At 44.1% G+C, this 25,772-nt stretch overlaps 1 protein-coding gene across 5 annotated transcripts in view; it reads left to right on the forward strand.

The window, feature by feature from the left end:
* The window catches only part of ADAM23 (ADAM metallopeptidase domain 23), a 339,892-nt gene that overhangs the window by 174,127 nt on the left and 139,993 nt on the right, over positions 1–25,772 (forward strand). For all 5 annotated transcript variants that reach the window (XM_073633382.1, XM_073633385.1, XM_073633383.1 and 2 more), the window contains exon 5: positions 18,673–18,755. In XM_073633382.1, the coding sequence (XP_073489483.1) occupies positions 18,673–18,755 (83 nt within the window). The remainder of the gene's footprint in view (positions 1–18,672; positions 18,756–25,772) is intronic.

The raw sequence follows: 25,772 nt of genomic DNA on the forward strand, positions 1-25,772 counted from the left end.
AACAATCCTACATGAATTCCCCAAATACCTTCAATGTATGAACAAAGAGGAATAAAAAAAAGGGGAAAAAAGGAATTTTCATCTCGTAGAGCATATTAAGGGAGGAAAGGATAGTAGGGGGAAGAAAAGGAAGAGGGAGGGAGAGAAAGGTGTAGAGGGTAGGGGGGTTGGACCAGGTTACCTGTAGATTAGAAAGGAGCATCGTCCACATCCGCACCGAGCACACCACGCCAGGGTTCAGGTTTCTGAGATTAAAATCTAATCTCTATAGCTTACCAAGGGGGGTGGTACCACCCTCTGGGCTCCAGCCATCCTAAGAGCCCTAAGTGTGGGATCTGCCAATTCCAATATTGCAATATCTAAACTAGAAGGCACATTGTCAGGGTCTGAAGCATATTCAGTCCAGGGCGCCCAGATGCTATGAAATTGGTATCTGGAGCCCTTACAGGTAGCCACCCAGTCCTCAGCCTCCCGAACCGCACTCACCCTGTTAATCCACTCTTCAAGAGTGGGAATCCTGGTTTTCTTCCAATAAATTGGAATCAAGCGCTTTGCTACATTCAGCAGATAAGGCAACATGCTCTTTTTGTATTGGTGGAGTGGGATGGGGGGGACATGCAGGAGAAAGTGTAATGGAGAGAAGGGGACATCTATCCCTGTCACTATTTTAATTTGGCCCTGTAAATCTTCCCAAAAGGGTTTAATCAGGGGGCACTCCCACAATAGGTGGATTAATGTTCCTCGGTGCCCGCAACCTCTTCGGCACTGCTCGGATGCAGAGGGATAAAAACGGGTCAAATCTGCAGGTACCCTGTAACATCGAGACAGTAGCTTAAAATTCCTCTCCTGGATTTTGGAATCCATAGAGGACAAGTGAGTTAGGTGGTATAGGTGGGATAAATGTGTCTCTGTGAAAGTTAGCCGTAGGTCAGTCTCCCATCGCCGAACGTAGGCGGGTGTAGTTTTGGGGGCAGCCGAGCCTAGAAGTCGCTATAGTTCCGAAACCAGGTGAGGTGTCGGTTCTTCTGCAATGAAAATGCTTTCAAATAGGGTGAGGGACGAGGAATCTCTAATCGTGTGGCCGTGTACTTGAAAAAAAAGGTGTAGTTGCCTATACTTCCAAAAGTTCATCCGTGGGCCCTGTCTTCCTACAGGTAGGAACATAAAGAGTCTGCCATCTTTCATGAGCCTACCACAACTGGCGCTCCCATCGTCCACCCACGACTCAAAAAAGGCCATTTGTTCGCCCGGGGGGAACCAGAGGAAACCACCCAGTGGAGCCAATGGGGACATAGGAGGGGCCAACTTCAGTAGCGGGTTGATCTTATTCCAGATCGACAGCACCTGAGCCGTCAAGGGGGAGGTCGTCTCCAATAATCCCCTATGTTCCCAGGATAACCAGGGCGCATAAGATAAGTCTCTACCAGCTAGGCATTTCTCCAGGGAAACCCAAAGTTTCAAGTGAGTATGGAAACGCCAGTTAAGTATCCTCTGTAGAGCTATGGCTCGGTAATATTGTCTAATGTCCGAAACTCCCAGGCCACCACCCGCTTCGGACATCGCAGGACCCGTAGAGCTATTCTAGGTTTACGTGCATTCCAGATAAAGTCAGACAGTAAGCTGGACAGTCTGTCAAAAAAGGTCAGGGCAAGGGGACCAGTAACATCTGTAGATAGAAGAGTATGCGAGGCAGGATATTCATCTTTATTATGTTTACCCTACCTAGCCATGTGAAGGCAGTCTGTGTCCATTGGGAGAGGTCTTTTTTTAACCATAGTAAGCAACGGGAGATAGTTAGCGGTGTAAAGGGTGTTGAAGCGATCCGTGAGTTGCACACCTAAGTATCGCAGGGACAACGTAGCCCAGACAAAGCCTTAAGGGTCGTGGCCAAGTGGGGTGCCAGGCAGATGGGGAGAATTTCATATTTTGAGAAATTTATTTTGAAGTTGGAAAGAGACCCAAAGAGCTTCAGTTCCTTCATCAAGTCGGGCAAGGAGAGCAGGGGGTCCGAGAGGTGGAACAATACATAAATGGCATACGCAGAGAGTTTGTGCTCTGTGTTACCGACCTGAAGGCCTTTAATGCCAGGGCTAGCTCGCACTGTGCGGAGAAATGGCTCCAGCACTAGGGCGAACAAAAGGGGTGAGAGCGGGCACCCCTGCCTCGTGCCATTTCTGATGGGGAATCGAGGCGATAGCGTCCCATTTACTTTGATCTGGACGCAGGGTGTTGAGTACAAGGCCGTAATTGAAGCCAGCATGCACGGACCTAGCCGTAATGACCGGAGCACTTCTGTCAAATAAGACCAGTCCACGTGGTCAAACGCTTTTTCCGCATCTGTTGATAACATAATATAGGGTTGTGGAGCCGGACGGGTACGAGCCCAATGTATGAGGTGCACCGCTCTGAGGGAGTTGTCCCTGGCCTCCCTACCCGTTATAAATCCCGTTTGGTCTGGATGGACAATTTCAGGGATAAGGTGTTTAAGCCTATTTGCCAATATTTTCGCTAAAATCTTTATGTCTAAATTAAGGAGAGAAATGGGGCAATAGCTCTGAGGGACGGGGTGGGGTCCTTGCCTTCCTTCAGAATCACAGTGATGTGGGGCAAGAGGGCCTCTGAGGGGATGTTCCTGCCCCCTGCTATAGAATTAAAGTAGCTACACATGGGTGTCTCTAGTTGAGTCAAAAAAGCTTTGTAATATGCCTTAGTGAACCCATCGGGGCCAGGACTCTTCCCATTGGGCAAGGAGTCCACTGTAGCTCTAAGCTCGGCTGTGGTGATTGGAAGTTCTAGGGCCATGGACTGATCGTCTGTAAGCGTTGGGAGACAAGTTGCAGTCAAGCAGTCTCGGGTCACGCTCTGTCTGGCATCTCGTGAGGCAGGGGAGAGGTCAGAGTCCAAATTATATAGTGCGGCGTAATAATCTCGGAACCACGCGGAGATTTTGGAGGATTGTACGATCGGGACCCCTGAAGCAGTAAGTAATTTGTGTATGTACGTCTGTGTGTGTGTCGTTTCCGGAGCGAACGAGCCACCATCCGCCTGCATTTGTTCCCGTGTTCGTAATATTTGTGTGCCATAAAGCGAAACTGTTTGTGGGTTTGATGGTCAAACAGATGCAGGAACAGCTCCCGCAGCTCTGTCAGGTCTTTCAGTACCTCTGGACTCCCATTGGCTTTGTGTCGAAGTTCAGCCTTCTGAAGTGCAGTATGCACTCTCAAGAAGTCTGCCCGACGTTCTCTCTTAAGTCTGGATCCTTGAAAGATCAGTGCTCCTCTGACTTCGGCCTTATGGGCCTCCCAAACCACCCCCTTGTTTTGCTCATCAACTGGGTTTTCCCTAAAATAGTAGGTTAGGATGTCTGTAACTTCCTTTACCACCACCACGTCGTCCAATAGGTTGTCGTTGAGCCACCATGTCCAGGCTCTCTACATGTCTGTAGGAAGGGCAAAGGCCACTGTCACCGGGGCATGATCCGAAATGGAAATGGTGCCAATGGACGCAGACTGTAAAAATTCTAGAATGTTGTGGTCCACATAGATATGATCGATGCGTGTGTATACGTCATGCACTTTAGTATAGTAGCTAAAGTCACGGTCTGAAGGGTGAAGTATCCTCCAGCTGTCAGCCAGGAGGTGGGACTGAATGGTCTTACGGAAATGTTTAAGGAATGCATAGGAATGTGGGGGTCTCGCGTGGGACGTATCCAGCAAGGGGTCAGGGCTTACGTTGCAGTCACCTCCCAAAATTAAGAAGCCTTCTCTAAAGTCTGCTAGGCGGCCCAAAGTGTTATCAATGAAGGTAAGTTGGTCAGCATTAGGAGCATAAATTGTCGCAAACGTGAACGTCTGGCCAGCAATACTGCCCAAGGGGTCTACCTTATGGTCCGAGGGTTGAAAGGGGCATGTCTTATTTATGGCGATAGCCGTCCCCCTAGATTTAGGTGTCGGAGAAGTGCTAACGAACCATTGGTTGTAGAGATGGGTAGGCAGTTTAGGAAGGGATTTTGGCGTAAAACTAGTATCCTGAAGGAAGACCGCCTGTGTCTTCAACCGCTTCAGCTCCCCCCACAACTTATTAAGTTTGTGTGGGGAGCATAGACCCCTGACATTATATGTACTCACCCGCAATGTGGCCATAGGACAGTGTGAAGATGGTCAAGGTGTACAGATTGGTGGTGCGCTCGGTGCAGACGATGAGAAGGCAAGGTCAACCTGCAAAGGAGGGGATGGGGAAAGAAAGAACAGGGGGGAGGAGGGGGAGAAAGACAAAACATGCATGAGACAAATACAAAAAATATAACCATCAAAACAAGATGGCCAATGCCATCAGAGCACATGAAACAACTAAGTGCCATGTTAGGGGCCCCGTCCCCTGAAAGGGGAGGAGGTCCAAACCACGACCTAAGATCCCAATGGGGTTCAGAACCCATAGAAAAAGGGTTGGCCTACGGGGGGTACGTGTACCAACACAGGGAGAGGGCAAGAAGGCCTCTGTCTCCGTCCACCGCATCTAACGTGGTGCGATGGGAGAGGGAGATAAGTGGGGGGGAGTTGGAGGGGAAAGGGGTTTCTAGGCCTGAAGAAAGCATTCCGACTAGCCTTTGAAGGAAGTCCCAATTGTAGCACTCAAAAATACACAGGGCCCGTTAGCGTCTCCCCATCAAGGAAGAGTAATGCCCCGTACACACGGTCGGACATTGATCGGACATTCCGACAACAAAATCCTAGGATTTTTTCCGACGGATGTTGGCTCAAACTTGTCTTGCATACACACGGTCACACATAATTGTCGGAAAATCCGATCATTCTGAATGCGGTGACGTAAAACACGTACGTTGGGACTATAAACGGGGCAGTAGCCAATAGCTTTCATCTCTTTATTTATTCTGAGCATGCGTGGCACTTTGTGCATCGGATTTGTGTACACACGATCGGAAATTCCGACAACAGATTTTGTTGTCGGAAAATTTTATAGCCTGCTCTCAAACTTTGTGTGTCGGAAAATCCGATGGAAAATTTGTGATGGAGCCTACACATGGTCGGAATTTCCCACAACTAGGTCCTATCACACATTTTCCGTTGGAAAATCCGACCGTGTGTACGGGGCATTAGTCTGTCAGTTTCCTGAGGGGGCCGGGCCCGCTGAAGAGTCTGAGGGGTGTCGCCTGCGATTTCTTCTGTAGTTCTGGCTCTTGGCGGGTTGCCAGGGCTGTGGCGTGGGCAATCTGGTTGTTACAAAGTCTGAAGAGCCCCTCCAATCAGGAAAATCAACCGGATCCAGGTCCAAGGAGGTCAAGAAATGCGAGAGGTCATCTTTTGTGCGAAGAGTCACAAGCTTGCCCTCCTTGGTAACCTGGAGGCAAAAGGGAAACCCCCATCTGTATGACAGGCCTGGATGGCTGCCAGGAGAGGACGAAGTGTCCTGCGTTGCATGAGGGTGCATCTTGAAATGTCTTGGTAAAAAGCTAAGTGAGCACCATCGAAATCAAAATAGGGTTTGCCTCTCATTTTCTGCGTCCTTGAGCGTATATTTATGCAGTTTGCAGATAATATCCCTTGGGTTGTTCACATCTTGAGAAGGGGGTTTCAGGGCCCTGTGTGCATGATCATTTTCAATAGTAGCAGTAGCAGGCAACCCCAGAATCTCTTTAAAGACACCTTCCAGGGTGGGGATAATGTCCCTAGCACCAGTGGCTTCAGGTAGACCTCGGATCCTGATGTTGGCCCTGCGGCTACGGTTCTCTGCATCATCTAACTGGCAAATCAGGGCTTCAATCTGGTGGTCCTGTATGGCGCATTTATCCTGTAGCATGGAGATGACAGGAAGGGCTTCCTCAAACGTCTGCTCCAAGGATTCAAGCCTACCCCCCAGGTGCGTTGTTTCAGCTTTGAGCTGTGCAATGTCCTCCTTGAGGGCTTTTTCCACCCTATCGGCAAAGCGTTTAAGATCAGCTTTTGTGGGTAAGGAAATGATGTGGCGTCTAATGTCGGCATCAGCCAGGGGATCCGGGTCAGCAGGATCACCCTCCTGGGATGTGGAGGAGCCCGGGGAAGTCGGGGTAGCCGAATCACTTACCGACCGTGGGGACGGTATGGGAGAGTTGTTCTGCTGGTGTGACTTGGTGGCAGTACTCTGTGCGGCCTTGTGTGCTTGCTGGGCCTTCGCAGCCCGCGTCATCTTGGAGGCCTCGAGGCCCCTCCCGCTTTGCTCGGGGAAGAAGGAGTCCAGCTGAGCCTGCCGCGATTGGTCGGTCTTTGGTGGCGGGGAGGATGTCCGGTTCCTCAAGGACATGACAGGCTGCGGGTGGGGTATGTTACACTCCCGTGGCACTGATGAATTGCGGCGGTGAGACGGAGCTGAGGAGACACACGTCTTCACTCCTCCATCGCCAGGACACGCCCCCGGCTTGTTTTTCTTTTAAAGCGAAACTCTTGAAAGAAAGCATGCTTCAGAAGGTTTAAAAAATTAGGAATGGATAAGAGATGAATTTTGACAGTCTGCTTTTCTGAGTTAGTGAGTCATCAGCTTGGAACAACCATTCAAGTACTTCCGTCTGAAAAGTGTGTAATCCCATCCTGCATGCTTGCCCCACGTCACTGACTCTCTAAGTAAAGAAGCAAGAATAGGGATGACAGCCCCACAGCATTCACATTGAGAAAACCAAGTCCAAAATTTTAACTCTCAAATTCCATGGTCATAAAATCAGGTCTGAAGAGTCATTATGCGTTGACAGAAGGGCCTGAACATATTTTGGTCAAGGTGGAGCTCCAGTTGTCTGTTTATTGTCAGTCAGTGCTGTTCTAATACCATAACTCAGTTGATTGTAACCTGCATACATCCTGCTGTTGGATCACAAATAGGGATGAGCCGAACACCCCCCTGTTCGGTTCGCCCCAGAACTTGCGAACAGGCAAAAAATTTGTTCGAACACGCGAACACCGTTAAAGTCTATGGGACACGAACATGAATAATCAAAAGAGCTAATTTTAAAGGCTTATATGCAAGTTATTGTCATAAAAAGTGTTTGGGGACCTGGATCAATGCAAAAAAAGTTTTAAAAACGGCCGTTTTTTCGGGAGCAGTGATTTTAATAATGCTTAAAGTGAAACAATAAAAGTGTAATATTCCTTTAAATTTCGTACCTGTCTATAGTATGCCTGTAAAGGGGAGCATGTTTCCCGTGTTTAGAACATTCTGACAGCAAAATGACATTTCAAAGGAAAAAAGTCATTTAAAACTACTCGCGGCTATTAATGAATTGCCGGTCTGACAATACACATAAAAGTTCATTGATAAAAACGGCATGGGAATTCCCCACAGGGGAACCCCGAACCAAAATTTAAAAAAAAAATGACGTGGGGGTCCCCCTAAATTCCATACCAGGCCCTTCAGGTCTGGTATGTATATTAAGGGGAACCCCGGCCAAAATTAAAAAAAAAAAAAAGGCGTGGGGTCCCCCTCAAAATCTATACCAGACCCTTCAGGTCTGGTATGGATTTTAAGGGGAACCCCGTGCCAAAATTAAAAAAAAAATGGCGTGGGGTTCCCACAAAAATCCATACCAGACCCTTATCCGAGCACGCAACTTGGCAGGCCGCAGGAAAAGAGGGGGGACGAGAGAGCACCCCCCCTCCTGAACCGTACCAGGCCACATGCCCACAACATTGGGAGGGTGCTTTGGGGTAGCACCCCAAAACACCTTGTCCCCATGTTGATGGGGACAAGGGCCTCATCCCCACAACCCTTGCCCGGTGGTTGTGGGGGTCTGCAGGCGGGTGGGCTTATCAGAATCTGGAAGCCCCCTTTAACAAGGGAACCCCCAGATCCTGGCCCTCCCCCCTGTGTGAAATGGTAAGGGGGTACAAAAGTACCCCTACCATTTCACAAAAAAACTTTTAAAAATGTTAAAAATGACAAGAGACAGTTTTTGACAATTCCTTTATTTAAATGCTTCTTCTTTCTTCTATCTTCTATCTTCCTTCGGTTTCTTCCTCCATCTTCTTCTGGTTTTTCCTCCGGTGTTCTCGCGTCTTCTTCCTTCTTCTCCTCGGGCCGCTCCGCATCCATGATGGCATGGAGGGAGGCTCCCGCTGTGTGACGCTTCTCCTCTTCTGACGGTTCTTAAATAACGGGGGGTGGAGTCTCTGGTGACCCCGCCCCCCTCTGACGCACCGGGACTTGACGGGGACTTCCCTGTGGCATTCCCCGTGACGTCAGAAGGGGGCGGGGTCACCCCTTACGTAATCGGGTGACCCCGCCCGGACACACTGGGACTTGACGGGGACTTCCCTGTGGCATTCCCCGTGATGTGAGAAGGGGGCGGGGTTACATAAAGGGTGACCCCGGAAGTCACACAGGCACAGCCAAGCAGAGTGAAGCTGCTTCCCCCTCCTCTCTGTTTATGGGTAAACAGGGGGAGGGGATCTGCTGAGCATGTGCCGCCGCGCTGATCTGAGGTACTGAATGAGGGGAGCCTGCACACTGCACTGAACAGGGGGCTACACTGAAGGGGGGGCTACACTGAACAGGGGGGCTACACTAAAAGGGGGCATCTGCACTGAACGGGGGCTACACTGGAGGGGGCATCTGCACTGAATGGGGGGCTACACTGAATGGGGGGGCTACACTGGACAGGGGGCTACACTGAATGGGGTGTCTGCACTGAACAGGGGGCTACACTGAATGGGGGGCTACACTGTACAGGGGGCTACACTGTACAGGGGGCTTCACTGAATGGGGGGGCTACACTGAACAGGGGGCTACACTGAATGGGGGGTCTGCACTGAACGGGGGCTACACTGAAGGGGGGGTCTGCACTGAATGGGGGCTACACTGAAGGGGGGGTCTGCACTGAACGGGGGCTACACTGGAGGGGGGGTCTGCGCTGAATGGGGGGCTACACTGAATGGGGGGCTACACTGAAGGGGGGTCTGCACTGAACAGTGGGGCTATACTGAAGGGGGCATCTGCACTGAAGGGGGGTCTGTGTAACATGCAGGGGGTCCAGAGCTGCAGGGTGATGTGTAATGTAAAGGGGCCCAGAGGTGCAGGGTGATGTGTAATGTAAAGGGGCCCAGAGGTGCAGGGTGATGTGTAATGTAAAGGGACCCAGAGGTGCAGGGTGATGTGTAATGTAAAGGGGCCCAGAGGTGCAGGGTGCTGTGCAATGTAAAAGGGCCCAGAGGTGCAGGGTGATGTGTAATGTAAAGGGGCCCAGAGCTGCAGGGTGCTGTGTAATGTAAAGGGGCCCAGAGGTGTAGGGTGCTGTGCAATGTAAAAGGGCCCAGAGGTGCAGGGTACTGTGTAATGTAAAGGGGCCCAGAGGCGCAGGGGGCTGTGTAATGTAAAGGGGTGCAGGGGGCTGTGTAATGTAAAGAGGCGCAGGGGGCTGTGTAATGTAAAGTAGTGCAGGGGGCTGTGTAATGTAAAGGGGTCAGTGCGGGGGATCGCTGGACTCCAGGTTAGCAGGACTGGGAGGGATGGGGAGGGGGTCCAATGTAAGTTCACCTTACAGATTTTCTGTAAAGTGAACTTACAATTTAACCATTTGCCGACCCGCCGCAGTACATATACTGCGACGGGGCTGCAGCTACAGTATTGTATTGTATTGTTTTAAGTGTTTTCTGGTTTTGAAATGACACTGACTCTTTCTTTATACCCGGGGGGGGGGGGGGTGCAGCTAATAAATCCTTAGTAGCAATAAGTGTATTAAGCTTTCTTTCCCCTCTTTATTTTCACCTCGTGATCTGGCACACACGTTAATCTTAGGGTGCCTACACACATACAGCAAGTGTGCAAAAATATGACTTTAACATTTTTGGTTAAAAGTTGCTGAAAATACACTATATATATATATATATATATATATATATATATATATATATAAACATACATACATACAGTGCCTTGAAAAAGTATTCACACCCCTTAAAACTTTACACATTTTGTCATGTTACAACTATAAGCCTAAATGTATTTTATTGGGATTTTATGTGATAGACCAACTCAAAGTGCTACATAATTGTGAAGTGGAAGGAAAATATACATGGTTTTCAATTTTTTTACAAATAAATATGTGAAAAGTATGCCTTCAGAAATCACCTAATTAGTAGAGTCCACCTGTAATTTAATATCAGTATGATATTATTAATATCCAGCTGTTCTGTAAAGCCCTCAGAGGTTTGTTAGAGAACCTTAGTGAACAAACAGCATCATGAAGGCTAAGGAACACACCCGACAGGTCAGGCATAAAGTTGTGGAGAAGTTTAAAGCAGGGTTGGGTTTTAAAAAAATATCCCAAGCTTTTAACATCTCACAGAGCACTGTTCAATCCATCATCCGAAAAGGGAGAGTGTATGGTACAACTGCAAACCTACCAAGACATGGCCGCCCACCTAAACTGACAGGCCGGACAAGGAGTGTATTAATCAGAGAAGCAGCCAAGAGGCCCATGGTAACTCTGGAGGAGCTGCAGAGATCCACAGCTCAAGTGGGAGAATCTGTATACAGGACAACTATTAGTCGTGCACTCCACAAATCTGGCCTTCATGAAAGAGTGTCAAAAAGAAAGCCATCGTTGAAAGAAAGCCATAAGAAGTCCCGTTTGCAGTTTGCGAGAAGCTATGTGGGGGACACAGCAAACATATGGAAGAAGGTGCTCTGGCCAGATGAGATCAAAATTGTTTTTTTTTTGGCCTAAAAGCAAAAACGCTATGTGTAGGGGAAAACCTAAAACTGCGCATCACCCTGAACACACCATCCCCACTGTGAAACATGGTGGTGGTGGCATCATGTTGTGGGGATGCTTTTCTTTAGCAGGGACAGGGAAGCCGGTCAGAGTTGATGGGAAGATGGATGGAACCAAATACAGGGAAATGTTAGAAGAAATCCTGTTATGCCCCATACACGATCGGATTTTCCGCCAACAAAACCGTGGAATTTTGTCCGAAGGGCGTTGGCTCAAACTTTTCTTGCATACACACGGTCACACAATTGTTGGCCAACATTTACTAGACTTACTATGTGGTTTTCAGCTCTTTAGCGCCACCCTTTGGGCTCCTTCTGCTAATTTCGTGTTAGTAGAATTTTGGTGAGCGTTGATTTGCGCTTTTCTTTTTGCGCTTTTCAGTTCATGTTTTTCATTTCGTGCTCTTCAGTTTGTTTCCGAACGGCCGTTCGTCAACCAGACATGTTATGGAATGGGAGGAGGTAACGTGTTATTTATTATTGGCTTTGGAGTTATTGCTTTGACATTATTATTTTGGTTGAATAATGATTTGATTTGGTATATTTTCTATATTTTTGGATGCATAGAATGCATTTTTTGGTTAAGTTCTATTGGCAGGTAACATGTCTAATTTTATTTATTTTCTTTTTTAATGCACAATAAAAAAAAATGTGGAGAATACTACTTGGCTATGTGTTTTACTTCAAATGACAGTTTGGGAGTAGGCAGTTACATTTCAAAACATACAATTTAAAATCGACAAGGGACACCAACATAGTTGTATCTTTGATCTTAAAAACTATGGGATAATGGTGTTGTGGTAACTTGCCCAAATAAAAAATAAAAAAGAATAGTACTATTACACTAGAAAAAAAAGCCTTTGAAAATTTGTTTGCAATAACTCCATCAGTATCACCAGAAAAGCAGCTTCATTATTATCCCATTAAATATAAGGAGAATTGTGCGCTGCATTTGGAGATTTCATAATTTGCCACGTCACGAATGTTAATTCTCCACTAGTTTACAAGAACGACTGCTTCTGGCTTGTCCTTGCTTCCGAGTATGCGTGTTTGTACTTTGGACTTTTGTCCGCCGGACTTGTGTACACATGATCGGAAAATCCAACAACACACATTTGTTGGCGGAAAATTTGAAGACATGCTAGCCATCATTTGTTGGCGGAAAGTCCGACAACAATTGTCTAATGGAGCATACACACGGTCGGATTTTCCGCCAACAGCCTGACATCGAACATTTCCCATCGGAAAATCCGATCATGTGTACAGGGCTTTAGAGTCTTCTAAAGACTTGAGACTGGGGTGGAGGTTCACCTTCCAGTAGGACAGCGACCCTAAACATACAGCCAGAGCTACAATGGAATGGTTTAGATCAAAGCATATTCATGTGTTAGAATGGCCCAGTCAAAGTCCAGACCTAAATCCAATTGAGAATCTTTGGCATGACTTGAAAATTACTGTTCACAGATGCTCTCCATCCAATCTAACAGAGCTTGTGCTATTTTGTAAAGAAGATTGGGCAAAAGTTTCACTCTCTAGATGTGCAAAGCTGGTAGAGACATACCCAGAAAGACTTGCATCTATAATTGCAGAGAAAGTTGGTTCTACAAAGTATTGACTCAGAGGGGCTGAATACAAATGCATGCCACACTTTTCACATATTTGTAGCGAGGTCCCGGACCTTTAGAGGCCTAATGGTGACCTCCAGAGTCAGGGAGAGCTGACATCCTTCTTGATAGAGTGGGTTAAAAGGCATGGTGGGTGTAATACAAGCTGAAGTGATGGGCGCCAGACACTTTTTGAATGCAAAGAGATTTATTGTCTCTTGAACAAGAACTGTGGGAGAGAGGGTTAGAGCCAGGACACCCTTAAGTAGATGCAATGATAATTGGCAGACTCTGAGACTTCTATAGGTAGACAGCTATACAGCTATACAGCAGAAGGCCTCCAGTCTCCTATGGCAACAAATCTTGTAACAGTCACTAACGGTAGTTGTACTTAACTATTGGTAACACAGAATTCTATTCGCACGCTACAGTCTCTCCCTGTAGTCTTCACTCAGTGAGCTCCCAGTCTCATATTAGACTCTCAGACCCAATCGCCATTGAATACCCTGAGCTCTTCCACTTCCATTACTCAGTATCTTCCACAAGCGTCACCCCCGCTTCCCTGCTGGGTTCCTGGCTTGGCACTCACATCCACTCCTCAAGTGTCACCCTTGTTGAACTGCTAGGTCCCTGACTTGGCACTCACTGATGCTCCTCAAGCGTCACCTCTGCTGTCCTGCTGGGTCCCTGGCTTGGCACTTGCTGAAGTTTTCCCACTTCTTCACCGTCCCCAGCTGGTGAGAAGACTGCTCTGGTACTGACTCTAGCCTACTCACAGTGGTCTCAGGTAACAAGGTGGAAGGTCCCTTAGTGGTGACAGCTTCCCCTCTGCCTCCGACCACAACTGGTTCCCGTCTGGAAAACCGTTAATCTCGGTTGGACTCCAATCCTGCAGTCCCAACCCTGCGCTGCTTCTCCTGCATCTGGATAGGCCCTCAGACAGCCTAGCAGCCAGATGTCCCCGGGATAGGCCTCAGGTTTATGGCCTAGTAGCCCGGGGCAGCATGACACGTTCCACCCAGACAGCCGTCCAGGTGGCACAGAACCCTGATCACCTGACTCCACCCAAATAAATAGGCTCTCCCAGCAGGCCAAGGAACCAAAGAGACCCCCCCACCAATTGGCTGAGACATCCCATCCATTCGTAACCTGACCTTGCTAAGCCCTTGTCTATCTAATGTCACCAGCATAATGCCACCTAGCGAGAGAGAAGGTGCAGCAAGTCCAGAATTAGAGCGGAATCATTGGATCTACTAAGAATTAACCAGGGCAACTACTGCCTGTCCAACTAAATGTGCTTAGCAACCCTGCCTAAACACCAGTGTGCTACATCTTTATTTGTAAAAAATTTGGAAAACCATTTATCATTTTCCATCCACTTCACAATTACGTGCCACTTTCTGTTGGTCTACCACATAAAATCCCAATAAAATACATTTACGTTTTTGACAGTGACATGACAAAATTTGGAAAATTTCAAGGGGTATATATACATAGCACTATGCAACATTTTAGGCAGGTGTGAAAAAATGTTGTAAAGTAAGAATGCTTTCAAAAGTATCTATTTTTATTGTTTATGTCTATAAATTTACAAAATGCAAATTGAGCGAACACAATAAAAATCTAAACCAAATCAATATTTGGTGTGACTACCCTTTGGTTTCAAACCGGCATACATTTTTACACTTGTACACTTTGTACACTTGCACAAAGTCAGGGATTTTGTAGGATTAGAGTCAGATGTATGATTAACCAATTTTATCAAGCAGGTGCTAATGATCATCAATTTCAAATGTAGGTTGAAACACAATCATTAGCTGAACCAGAAACAGCTGTGTAGGAGGCTTAAAACTGTGTGAGGAACAGCCAAACTCTGCTACTAAGGTGAGGTTGTAGAAGAGGATTTCATGTCACCGGTCATACACCATGGCAAGACTGAGCACAGCAACAAAACACAAGGTAGTTATACTGCATCAGCAAGGTCTCTCCCAGGCAAAGATTTCAAAGCAGACTGGGGTTTCAAGAAGTGCTGTTCAAGCTCTTTTGAAGAAGCACAAAGTAACAGGCAACGCTGAGGACCGTAGACACAGTGGTTGGCCAAGGAAACAATGCAGCAGATGAAAGACACATCCTACTTACTTCCCTTCAACAACTGAAGGTGTCCAGCAGTGCCATCAGCACAGAATTGGTGGAAACCAGTGGGATCCAGGTACACCCACCTACTGTCTAGAGAAGTCTGGCCAGAAGTGGTCTTCAAGGACGAATTGTGGTCAAAAAGCCATACCTCCGATGTGGAAACAAGACTAAGTGACTCGGCTATGCACGGAAACATAAAAATGGGGTGCAGAAAATAGCAACAGGTGCTCTGGACTGATGAGTCAAATTGTGAAATATTTGGTTGTAGCAAGAGAAAGTTTGTTCTTGAAGGGCTGGAGAGCGGTACAATAATGAGTGTCTGCAGGCAACAGTGATGCATGGTGGAGGTTCCTTGCAAGTTTTGGGCTGCATTTCCTGTTAATCGAGTTGGAGATTTGGTCAGAATCAGTGGTGTAGTCAATGCTGAGAAATACTGGCAGATACTTATCCATCATGCCATACCATCAGGGAGGCGTGTGATTGGCTCTAAATTTATTCTGCAGCAGAAAAACAATCCCAAACATGCAGCCAATGTCAGTAAGAACTATCTTCAGCAAGAAGAAGAACAAGGAGTCTTGGAAGTGATGGTTTGGCCCCCACAGAGCTCTGATTGCAACATCATCAAGACTGTCTGTGTCAGGGCTGGGCTTAGCCCTTGATTCCCTAAACTGGCCGCTCAGCTGTTGGCTAATTGCCAGCTCCTATCTCTCCACAGTTACTCAGCTGTTGATAATACCCTGCTCGTCAGTCTTGCCTACTTCAGCTGTCCAGTCCAGAGGTTCTCTGCCTTCGCCTTGGTCAACATCACAGAAACTCCTGCGATCCTGTTCAAGACTTGCTTTGCTGACATTCCTTCTGGCTCCAGATCCTGCTTGCTGTTCCACTACATTGATCCCTGACTTCTGGCTTGGTTGACTATCCATTCCGGTTACTGAACTTTGGCTATGTTTTGACTATGTTTGTTCTTTTTACTTTTATTATTAAACAAGTGTGATTTAACTGTACTTCTGTCTCGGCCTGATTTCATGGTTTCTGACAGTCTGGGCTTACATGAAGAGACAGAAGAATTTGAGGCAGCCTACAAGATCTGTAGTTAGTTCTCCAAGATGTTTAGAACAGCCTACCTGCCAAGTTCCTTCAAAACCTGTGTGCAAATGTACATAGAAGAATTAATGCTGTTTTGAAGGCAAAGGGTAGTCACCCCAAACATTGGTTTGATTTGGATTTCTCTTCTGTTCATTTACTTTCCATTATAGAAGAAGGAGCAGCGTACCCTTGGACAACAGCATTGTAAACCTGCAGAGAGGGTAGTGTTAGATGGACTAGTAGATTTAGATGGACTTTATGTAAATATCTAACAAATTAAAGCATAACTCCAGCTAACACTCTTAAGCAGTTACAGAAACCGTTTTTTTCTTTTTGGCATAAAGGCATTACATAAACAAGCGCCCCTGTCAGTGGTAAATGCTTTATCTCAATCCTATAACTGCCAGTTTTGCTGCACAGCTTGGCCTGATAAAGGAAGTTGAAAAACAACAGACATACTGGCAGGATCACCAGGTAAAAATAGAGATAAAAGTCTAAAAAAGAAAATGAATGCAGCCACAACATCTGAGAATTGTTTAGCTGCAATATATTTGATTCTTGTTTCTGGGTTTAGATATGTTTTAAAGTGCATCTGTTCCAAGACTATGGACATGAATCGATTTACTGCTCTTTCAAAGTATGTAAATACGTTAGTGGCCAAAGTGTGTGTGCACAGATTCACTTTAAAGCGCATGACCCTGGGCTTTGGCCTCTATTCAGTGAACTTAAGCCAGGAAGCATTACACAAATGAATCCTGAAAAAAAGACAGTAGGGATGTTATAATTCTCAGCATACTACAGAGATAGGCTGTTATTTTTTTAGAAGATTGCATTGCTTGCCCCACCCAATGATGAACAAGCCTAGGCCAAGTCAGTTATTATTTTCATCTTTGGATGAAAATCCACAGGATAATATTTCTATCTAATTATATATACATAGAAAGAAATGGATGGCTGCACTCTTTAATGTAAAATCCATAACATAAATGACACCACAGGAAAAAAAAAGCAGGTACTGGTAGATGCATTTCACATAGCGACGCTGCGCTTATTCGGTAATGAATGGGTGCAGCGTCGCTGTGTGAAACGCGTCTACCTGTATCTGCTTTTTTTGTCCTGTGGTGTCATTTATGTTATGGATTTTGCATTAAAAAGACTTATCATTTACCTCGGAGTGCAGCCATCCATTTTTTTCTATCCTATTGCACAGCCGGCTAGCACCCTTGGGAGGAGTCCACTCACCAGCCTATGTGGTCCCATCACATAGGCATTTTCCTTTTCCCACTAATTATATATACAGTTGGTATAGAAAAGAATCGCCCCCTTTAAAATAATCACATTTTGTTGCTTTGCAGCCTGAAATGAAGACAGACAAAGTCTAGATGTACAAAGTTAGTAGAGACATATCCCAACAAACTAAAGGCTGTAATTAAAGCAAAATATGGTCCAACAAAATACTGACATGAGGGGGTGATCCTTTTTCCAACTTAGTGATTCTGTATTTACATGTTTTTTTTATTATTTACCAGTGCAACTTATAACATCCAAGTAAAAGATATAGCACCAACAAGTCAGAAATAAAATGTAAATACAGAATCACTAAGTTGGAAAAAGGATCACCCCCTTATGTCAGTATTTTGTTGGACCATATTTTGCTTTAATTACAGCCTTTAATTTGTTGGGATATGTCTCTACTAGCTTTGCACATCTAAACTTTGCAATATTTTTCCACTTTTCTTTGCAGAACTGCTCAAGTTCAGTCATATTTGATGGGGACTGCAGTCTTCAAGTCATTTCACAGATGTTCAATGGGGTTTAAGTCTGGGCACTGACTAGGCCATGCAAGGACATTCAGATTAAAATATAATAATTTGGCCTCAACACCAAACGATATGACTGCCGGAAATCCAATACAACTCACCATCCAAATAACACCATTACTACAGTAAAGCATGTGTACTACTTTGGGGAGGTGAACAGGATTTTTTTCTTACACTATGATTGCTCATAACAGTGATGTTCACTGTTATAAGCAATCATTTTATGACTGGAATCCATTCATTGCCAGTGTGTATTATTGTGATAGCTGTGATTGGCTGTCACATGGTACAGATGCACTGTGATTGGCCCTTATTGTACCATCTGATTACTGTGACCAATCACAGAGATCATCACAATAGTACACAATGAATGTCTATGAATGAAAGCCATTCATTGAGTACAACTAACATGTGACCATCAGATTGGTCTCAGTGATTACATGGTACCTGGGCCAGCCTGGTATAATGATTTGTCATCTGCTGTGTCTGGTGGGTGACAGATCGAGCTCACAGGAGGCATGCGATTAGGAGGACATCATATGATGTCAAGGGAGGATGGGAAAACTCCTGCTCAGTTGTCATTTGGCTATAGGACAGGCAGGAAACAGTTAAACAGGGTATTAAAGACGCAGCATGCAGGACTTTTAAAAACACACCACACGTGCATTGCACTGGTGTGAAGAGTTCCATAGGATTTAAAGGTAAATATTTTTCTTGCGTTTTTCTTGCACTTTTGGCAGGGTAAAGTCACAGAAAAAATGCATCCGCGTGTAAGGACTCTTAATATTGGTGATAAAGGTAGAACAATTAAACTGTGAATGGTGGCGGGAGGTTATTGGTTAAAAAGATAGGGGCATGACACCAACTGTTATGGAGTCTCACTCTTACCGCTGCTTTCATCTTGAAGTTGAATAAAGTAATTTAAAAAAAAGAATCTATAGCTATGGCTGCAGCAAGTGGCAATCCAGGTGTAGATAAGACTGCACTGAAGTTGCTAAGGATAACTCAACCCTTTTTAGCATGTACCCAAAATGGAAATCAGTTTGGAACAGTCTGAATCTTTAAAGTGTGGTGTCAGTGACTGCTATCTTCCGGCATTGTAAGCTGATATCATAAATGTGAATTCAAACTAACACTCTCATTTCTGATTTTTTAAATCTTTACAAATTTACCTTTATGATAGAAAAATGGTTTTCCTTAATGTTATAGCAGGAAATGACACCTTTAATTTACGTTGACTTCTGCCCTGTGAGCAATTTTTTTGTATTCCGTAGGGAGGAGAACACTGCTACTATCATGGTACTATCAGAGGTGTGAAGAACTCAAGAGTGGCAATATCTACTTGCAATGGTTTACAGTAAGGAGAGATGAACACTACATTTTGCATTGTAATTATGAAACTACACAATGTTAAAGGATCAATACTGACATTCCCAATTACAGCTACAAGTGGATGGTAAAAACAAAAAAAGTGAATCATCCTTGGCTTTTGTGGTCTTCAGGAATCCTGTAGAGAGCTATCCCCAGAAGATGTTTTTATCTTTACCTAATCCTACCACATAATTCTTCCTATAGTGGAGGGAAGTACTGAAACAAGGCCATGGTGATTGGGGGACTGGCTCTCATAGCAATTATGCTTCTGCCATTTTCTCTAAAACTGGAGTCCTCTTTTCATCCATTGGATAGATTCTCTACAATATAAAATGGATGGAAACCCCAACAGGGAGGAGGAAGGCCTTTTATAATGGACATGGGATGTGGGTAAACCTGAAAACTCTGGTGCTTAAATCCTGTGGTTGCAGCTCCCAAGAAACAAGGGAAGCCCAGACCTGAAATATCAGTTTTGAATGAAGTGTCATTTTACTTTATGTACATTTATGTTCACCATATAACCCAATGACATTGGCAAATTTTTGTTTTATTTATTTTGTGCCCTTTGTGAGTATTGTTGTAATTAAAGAAAAAATGTAGACTTCACAATACTGGCTAAGTGGAATAGAACTGCCAAATAGTTAAAGTATTGGGAACATGGTGCAGGATGTATATAGGCTGAAGGTAGCTTTAGTACTCTGGAAGAGCTCAATGTACCAAATAGAAGCACAGTGGGTGATCAGCAGCTGCCCCTTACTATATCAATTCCTCCATTTAATCCATTCCATTAGCTAAGATATTATTACATTTCAGTGTTTGTCTATTCCCCTGGCTCCAAATTGTTTTTAGATGGCTTAACTGTATATAAGCACCAAATATCTTTGCAAAGAAAATGCTTTACAAAGAGAGATATATCTACAAAGAAGTCTTCAGTAATCCAGAAGTTGCATGTGCAGAAACCAACATCCCTTTATCAAGACATGCATGTCACAAAGATGGTTGATCTGAACCCAGGAAAACATAATCATGGCAGCCATACATTTTCTGGCAAAACAAATCCTTTATCAGAAACATAAATTATAGAGATTTAAAAAAAAAATATTTTCAGATTTTCACCAGCTTCTGCTCTTGAGATAAACTCCTTTTCTCTATGGAAATTCTTAAAAATAATAGGATGTGTAGGGAGGATGAAGTCGGGGCATAGTTTGTGAAACAATGTAGTAAACTAGGCATTTCTGCTTCTTTCAATGATGAATAATCTCCCTAGCTTAGTTAGGGGGATAAATTGTCTGTACTGAGACTCCAGAGAGCTTCCTTAGCAGATAGATTTTAGTGCAGTGAGTAACACTTTTTAGCTGCTATGCATCTGGCAAGAAATAAACCCTTTAGAGATGACAGTAGAAAGATCTTGCCAGACTTCTAAGATGCATCCTGTCATTATGGAGCCTCTATCTTCACCATAGATGCATTGCATAGAGGTCCTCTGATGGTATATGGGTACCAACACATTTGCAGACCTCATGCCAAGGGGCTACTCTAAGTCCAATCCATGTAACCAGGATCTTTTGGCATAGGTAGGCACTGGTAGTCACTGCTGTTAATAATGAATTTAATCTCAGTCTCTTATATTACAAAGATTTTGGTAAATTTTATTTTAGTTTCCCACTCATATAATTTTCCTAAAGGAAGTTTTTCCACAATTGACTTCTGAATTTCCCTTTACATGCATATTTACTTGTTCATAGAAGAAAAGCAGCTCAGGTGCAAGCAAATACCTGTAAATAAGCCTCATAGTGGTCCATCTACAAATATATAAATAATACTGTATGTGTTCATGGCCAAGCATTGTCTGGCGGGAGTCTAGATGACGTTGAGTGAAGAAATGCTGACCCATGGAAAAAATAGTGCTGCAGTAGTTTGAAAAATTGGTCCAAAAGACATCTTTACTAAAACATACTGTGGAGGTTAAACACTGAAATAATTTTTTTTAAAACTATTGTAACATACAGGAATACAAACACAATGTAAAATGTGGTTCATAAAGAAAAGCCATGTGTCGTGAAATGCTGTTGCTTTTCTTTTACGACCCACATTTGGTCATTTCCTCTGTAAATACAATTTTACATTTAACAATGTTGATAATTTGAGAGCTAAAACAAGGGACAAATAAAACATAAAAGGTGATGCGCAACGTTTTAGCACCTTTGTCAGTAGATCAAGTAGTGTAATATATGTATTTGTAAGGTTTCAGATTTTAAAGCAGTCGTAAACCCAAAAACAAAGATATAATATATTGCAGCTTACCAATCCTTAGAAGTAGCGGCACTGGCAGCATTCCTTTTCTTAGGCATTATTTTCCTTTATTTCACCTGGTGATTCAGCCAGTAACACGCCTACTGTTTGAGGGTGTCTGCATTCTGGATGAAGTGGTAAAGCAGACAGCAGCATTGTCAGTCTGGAGAGAAGGTAATGTTATGCCGCGTACACACGGTCGGACTTTTCATCTACAAAAGTCCAACGGACGCTGACGGACTAAAGCTGGCTGGTAATCCGATCGTGTGTGGGCTTCTCCGGACTTTCAGCAGACTTTTTCAGCCTCAAATCCGACGGACTTTAGATTTGAAACATGCTTCAAATCTTTACGTCGTAACTACGACGGACCCCGAAATCCGCTCGTCTGTGTGCTAGTCCGACGGACAAAAACCCATGCTAGGGCAGCTATTGGCTACTGGCTATGAACTTCCTTATTTTAGTCCGGTGTACGTCATCACGTACGAATCCGTCGGACTTTTGTGTGGTCGTGTGTAGGCAAGTCCGTTCGTTAGAAAGTCTGCTGCAAGTCCGCCGAAAGTCCGCCGGAAGTCCGCCGGAAGTCTGTCGGACAGGCTGTCCGACTTTTGTAGACGAAAAGTCCGACCGTGTGTACGCGGCATTAGACTTGCAGATTTAGATAGATGTGACAAACAAATTGAAGCTGAACTCTAGTAATACACATTTATCTTAGGGTGGCTACACACATACTACAAGTATGTAACATAAATTAATTTCTAGAAAACATTTCAATAATAGCATTAAATGGCAGTTGCAAAAAAAAAAAAAAACAAATAATATATATATATATATATATATATATATATATATATATATATGACCTTCCAACTCCCTGAGGCATATGAAGAACCCCCCGTCACACAATGGGCTAACATTGACCCCTACTTTGATTTAATAACTAGTAATAAGGGATTGAGTAACATTACGTGCCTGTCACTTTAGTGTCTTTCCAGAGATCTTAATAAATGCTTAAGAGAGGGCTGAGGCATAACTAATCCCAAAGAAAAAAAATATATATTATAGCATACCAATCCTTGGATGTGGTGGCTGCATTCATTTCCTTTTTTACAAGCTTATATTCCCTTTTTATTTTCATCTGGTAATCAGCCAAAAAGTCATCTCACATCTGAGAATGGCTACATTCACTCCTTCTGTATCTATGGAGGAACAACATACTGTTGAACGGCAGCATTGTAAACCTGTGGAACGTTAGATGGACTGGTAGATTTAGATGGACTTTACATAAACGACTTACAAAAGATGGACTCTACATAAACAACTTACAAAAATAAAGCATTACTCCAGCTAACACTTTTTAAGCAGTTACAGAAACTGGGATAAAGGTTTTACATATGTAGCACTGCTCCCACAGGAACTGCTGGAATGCTTGTCCCTGGGCTTCCCACTGATTATCCTGCAGCCAATAACACGGTATTTCACTCAGCCAGGTGCAAACACTGCTCCGCTCGTTATCTCCAATGACCAGGCTAGGGGATTTGTTTTTATGCTTTATTTGGAGAACTTGGATAGGGGGAAGGGAATTAGTTGGATACTCCAAATTGCACAGGTGAGGACAACTCTCTCTGTAGAACTGTGGAAGCAGATAATCTGCTGAACTATACAGGGTCTGTATAGAAGAACAAGTCCCTCTATAGCAAAAAAAGACTCAGTGGACTTTGTCATTAGATCCAAGTCTTCAAGACACTAGCCAGTGTCTCCTTTAGCTGACACACCCAGTTTGCTGACTTCTAGAACTAGAGGGAGTTTTCAGCAACACACACAGTCTCAAGGATCCCTTCAGGGTCTGTACTCACAAAATGTCCAGGGACAGATGGTACCCTCCTTCCAACTTCCAAGCAACACTCTATACCAGTGACACATGACCAGATCCATAGACTAGCTCCCTCAGTCAGCTTGCACAGGAACTCTGGGTTGTAGCTTGCAGGCTTCAGGCCCTCAGATCTGCAATCTGAGGCCACATGGCCTTCCAAACTGAGGAGAGGGGCTGCACCCGCCTCCTCCCCACCTGAACCTCTCTCCTTAGAGGTGGGCTAGACAGGAACCCCAAGCCCATGTGCTCCTCAGACTTAAATGCAGGCACCCAGCATTCCTTGGGGCACATCCCCTTCTAATTGGCCAGGGCTGTATCTACATCCGTGCTCTCCTCTGTCAGGGTTTCCTCCCACTGTCCAAAATGCCTTCTTTCTATGGGATCAGTGCAAAACATCAAGACCGCATGAGCTGCACCCAGAGCACACTAAGCAGACCTCACTAAACAACCACTGCTCTCTGTTAAGCAGACAGCTCATAAATTTGCCTGTCTGATTCTCTGTTAAGCAGAAAAGCCAAAAACTATATAGCTCTCTAGCACCTACCTAGGAGGGTGTTACACATACATAAATAAAAGTTGACCATTGTAAGCATCCCTATCAGTGTTAAATGATTTGCCTCAATTCTCTAAATGCTACTTTGTCTGGATAGCTTGGTCTGTAAGTAAGCTGAAAAGTAACAGACTTACTGGGCTGGGAGGAAATCTTGAAAAGAAAATCATTTCAGCCACCGCAGCTAACAATCAACAAGTTGCAAATGAATAAATGTTTGTTTTGGGTTTTACTACCACTTTAATTTACTTATCACACCTTAATCCATATCAGGTAAGGTGAGCCTTGGAACTTCTCAGGATGTTGTGGTCACACCAACAGCCAGAGGCTTCTGTAAGCAGCTGACTGAAGATCCAGTAATGAAGGCTAGAACAAGATATCTAAAACATCCCTACTTTTTCACAATTTCCACTAGTAGGTAAAAGTTAGATCTGGAAGTCTAAAGCCTCGTACACACGATCAGATTTTCCAACGGGAATTGTATGATGACAAGCTGTTGGAGGAAAATCCAACCGTTTGTAGGCTCCTTCGGACTGTTGTCGGATTTTCCGCGGACAAATGTTGGATGGCAGGTTTTAAAATTTTCCGCGGACAGATGTCTGTTGTCAGATTTTCCAATTGTATGTACACAAGTCAGTCGGACAAAAGTCCAAAGTACAAACACGCATGCTCGGAAGCAAGCACGAGCTGGAAGTGGTCGGTCTTGTAAATTAGCATTCGTAATGGAGAATTAACATTCGTGACATGGCAAATTATGAAATCTCGAAGTGCAGCGCACATTCTCTTCTTCTTTAATGGGATAATAATGAAGCTGCTTTGCTGGTGATACTGATGGAGTTATTGCAAATTCATTTTCAAAGGCTTTTTTTTCTAGTGATATCAAGAATAATATTATTATGCTTGTTATTTTTTTTTTTTTTTTGGTGCAAGTTACCACAACATCATTATCCCGTAGTTTTTAAGATCAAAGACACAACTATGTTGGTGTCCCTTGTTAATTTTACATTGTATTTTTTATAATATAACTGCCTACACCCAAACTGTCATTTGAAGTAAAACCTATAGCCAAGTATTATTCTCCACAATTTTTTTTATTGTGCATTAAAAAAAGAAAACAAATAAAATTAGACCTGCTATCTGCCAATAGAACTTAACCAAAAAGTGCATGCTATGCATCCAAAAATATAGAAAATATACCAAATCAAATCATTATTCAACCAAAAAATGAAATAAAAGCCTCATGCATGTGTCCTGCTTCTTAATATAGGGGGTCAACAATGCCAAGAGTTGGTGAAAGCAGGGGTCTGTCATCCGGAGATAATTCTGAAAATCATCTGGATTCTTCTCCTCGAGCTCCCGCAGCAAAGGCATATGACATAATTGGTCACAATTAATAAAGCAACCAATTTTTGGTCCAAGAAATCCTCCTCCTCCTGTTCCTGGACTGGACTTGGGTCAAAGCAATAACTCCAAGGCCAATAATAAATAACATGTTATCTCCTCCGATTCCGCAACGTGGCTGGTTGACGAACGGCCGTTCAGAAACGAACTGAAAAGCGCGAAATGAAAAGCGCGAATCAACACTCACTAAACTTCTGCTAACACGAAATTAGCAGAAGGAGCTCAAAGGGTGGCGCTAAAGAGCTAAAAAACCAAGTAGTACGTCACTACGTTCGTTTGTTGGCCAACAATTCTTTGCTGTTTGTATGCAAGACAAGTTCCTGGCCAATGCCCTTCGGACAAAAGTCAGAGGTTTTGTCCACGGAAAATTTGATCGTGTGTACGAGGCTTGAGAAAAAAAAAATCTCTCTGTATGGTGTTGCTCAAATTAGATCTGCTAAAGAGTACTTTAAAAGGAACATTTACCTTTAAGCACTTTAACAGCTAAAGTATAAAATACAGCACTTTGATAAGGAAGAGACATTATGGATCCAAGTGCTGGAGTCTGATAAAAACAAAAAAACTGAACTCTTTATCTGCAATCATCAAGCTTTTTTAAAAAAAGCACAATGTAGAAACTGCTGATTATCACGATGGATCTTTTATGCTTTGTGGTTATGTGGCAGTCAGTGGCAAAGGAAATAGTACACAGATAGAGGAGGGAATATATTCTACACATATAAACACATCTATAAGCTAATGTCCCAAATTAGTAATAAAACTGAAGCTTAAAATGAGTTGGATATTCCATGAGGTAGTGATCCAAAACATATCTCAAAATAAAACATGAACTACTTCAATAAAATGAGAGCTCGCAGTTTTGAAATTGTATTTAGAGCTACCAGAATTGA

This window comes from Aquarana catesbeiana, linkage group LG06 (assembly GCF_042186555.1).
Source record: "Aquarana catesbeiana isolate 2022-GZ linkage group LG06, ASM4218655v1, whole genome shotgun sequence".
Lineage (NCBI taxonomy): Eukaryota > Metazoa > Chordata > Amphibia > Anura > Ranidae > Aquarana > Aquarana catesbeiana.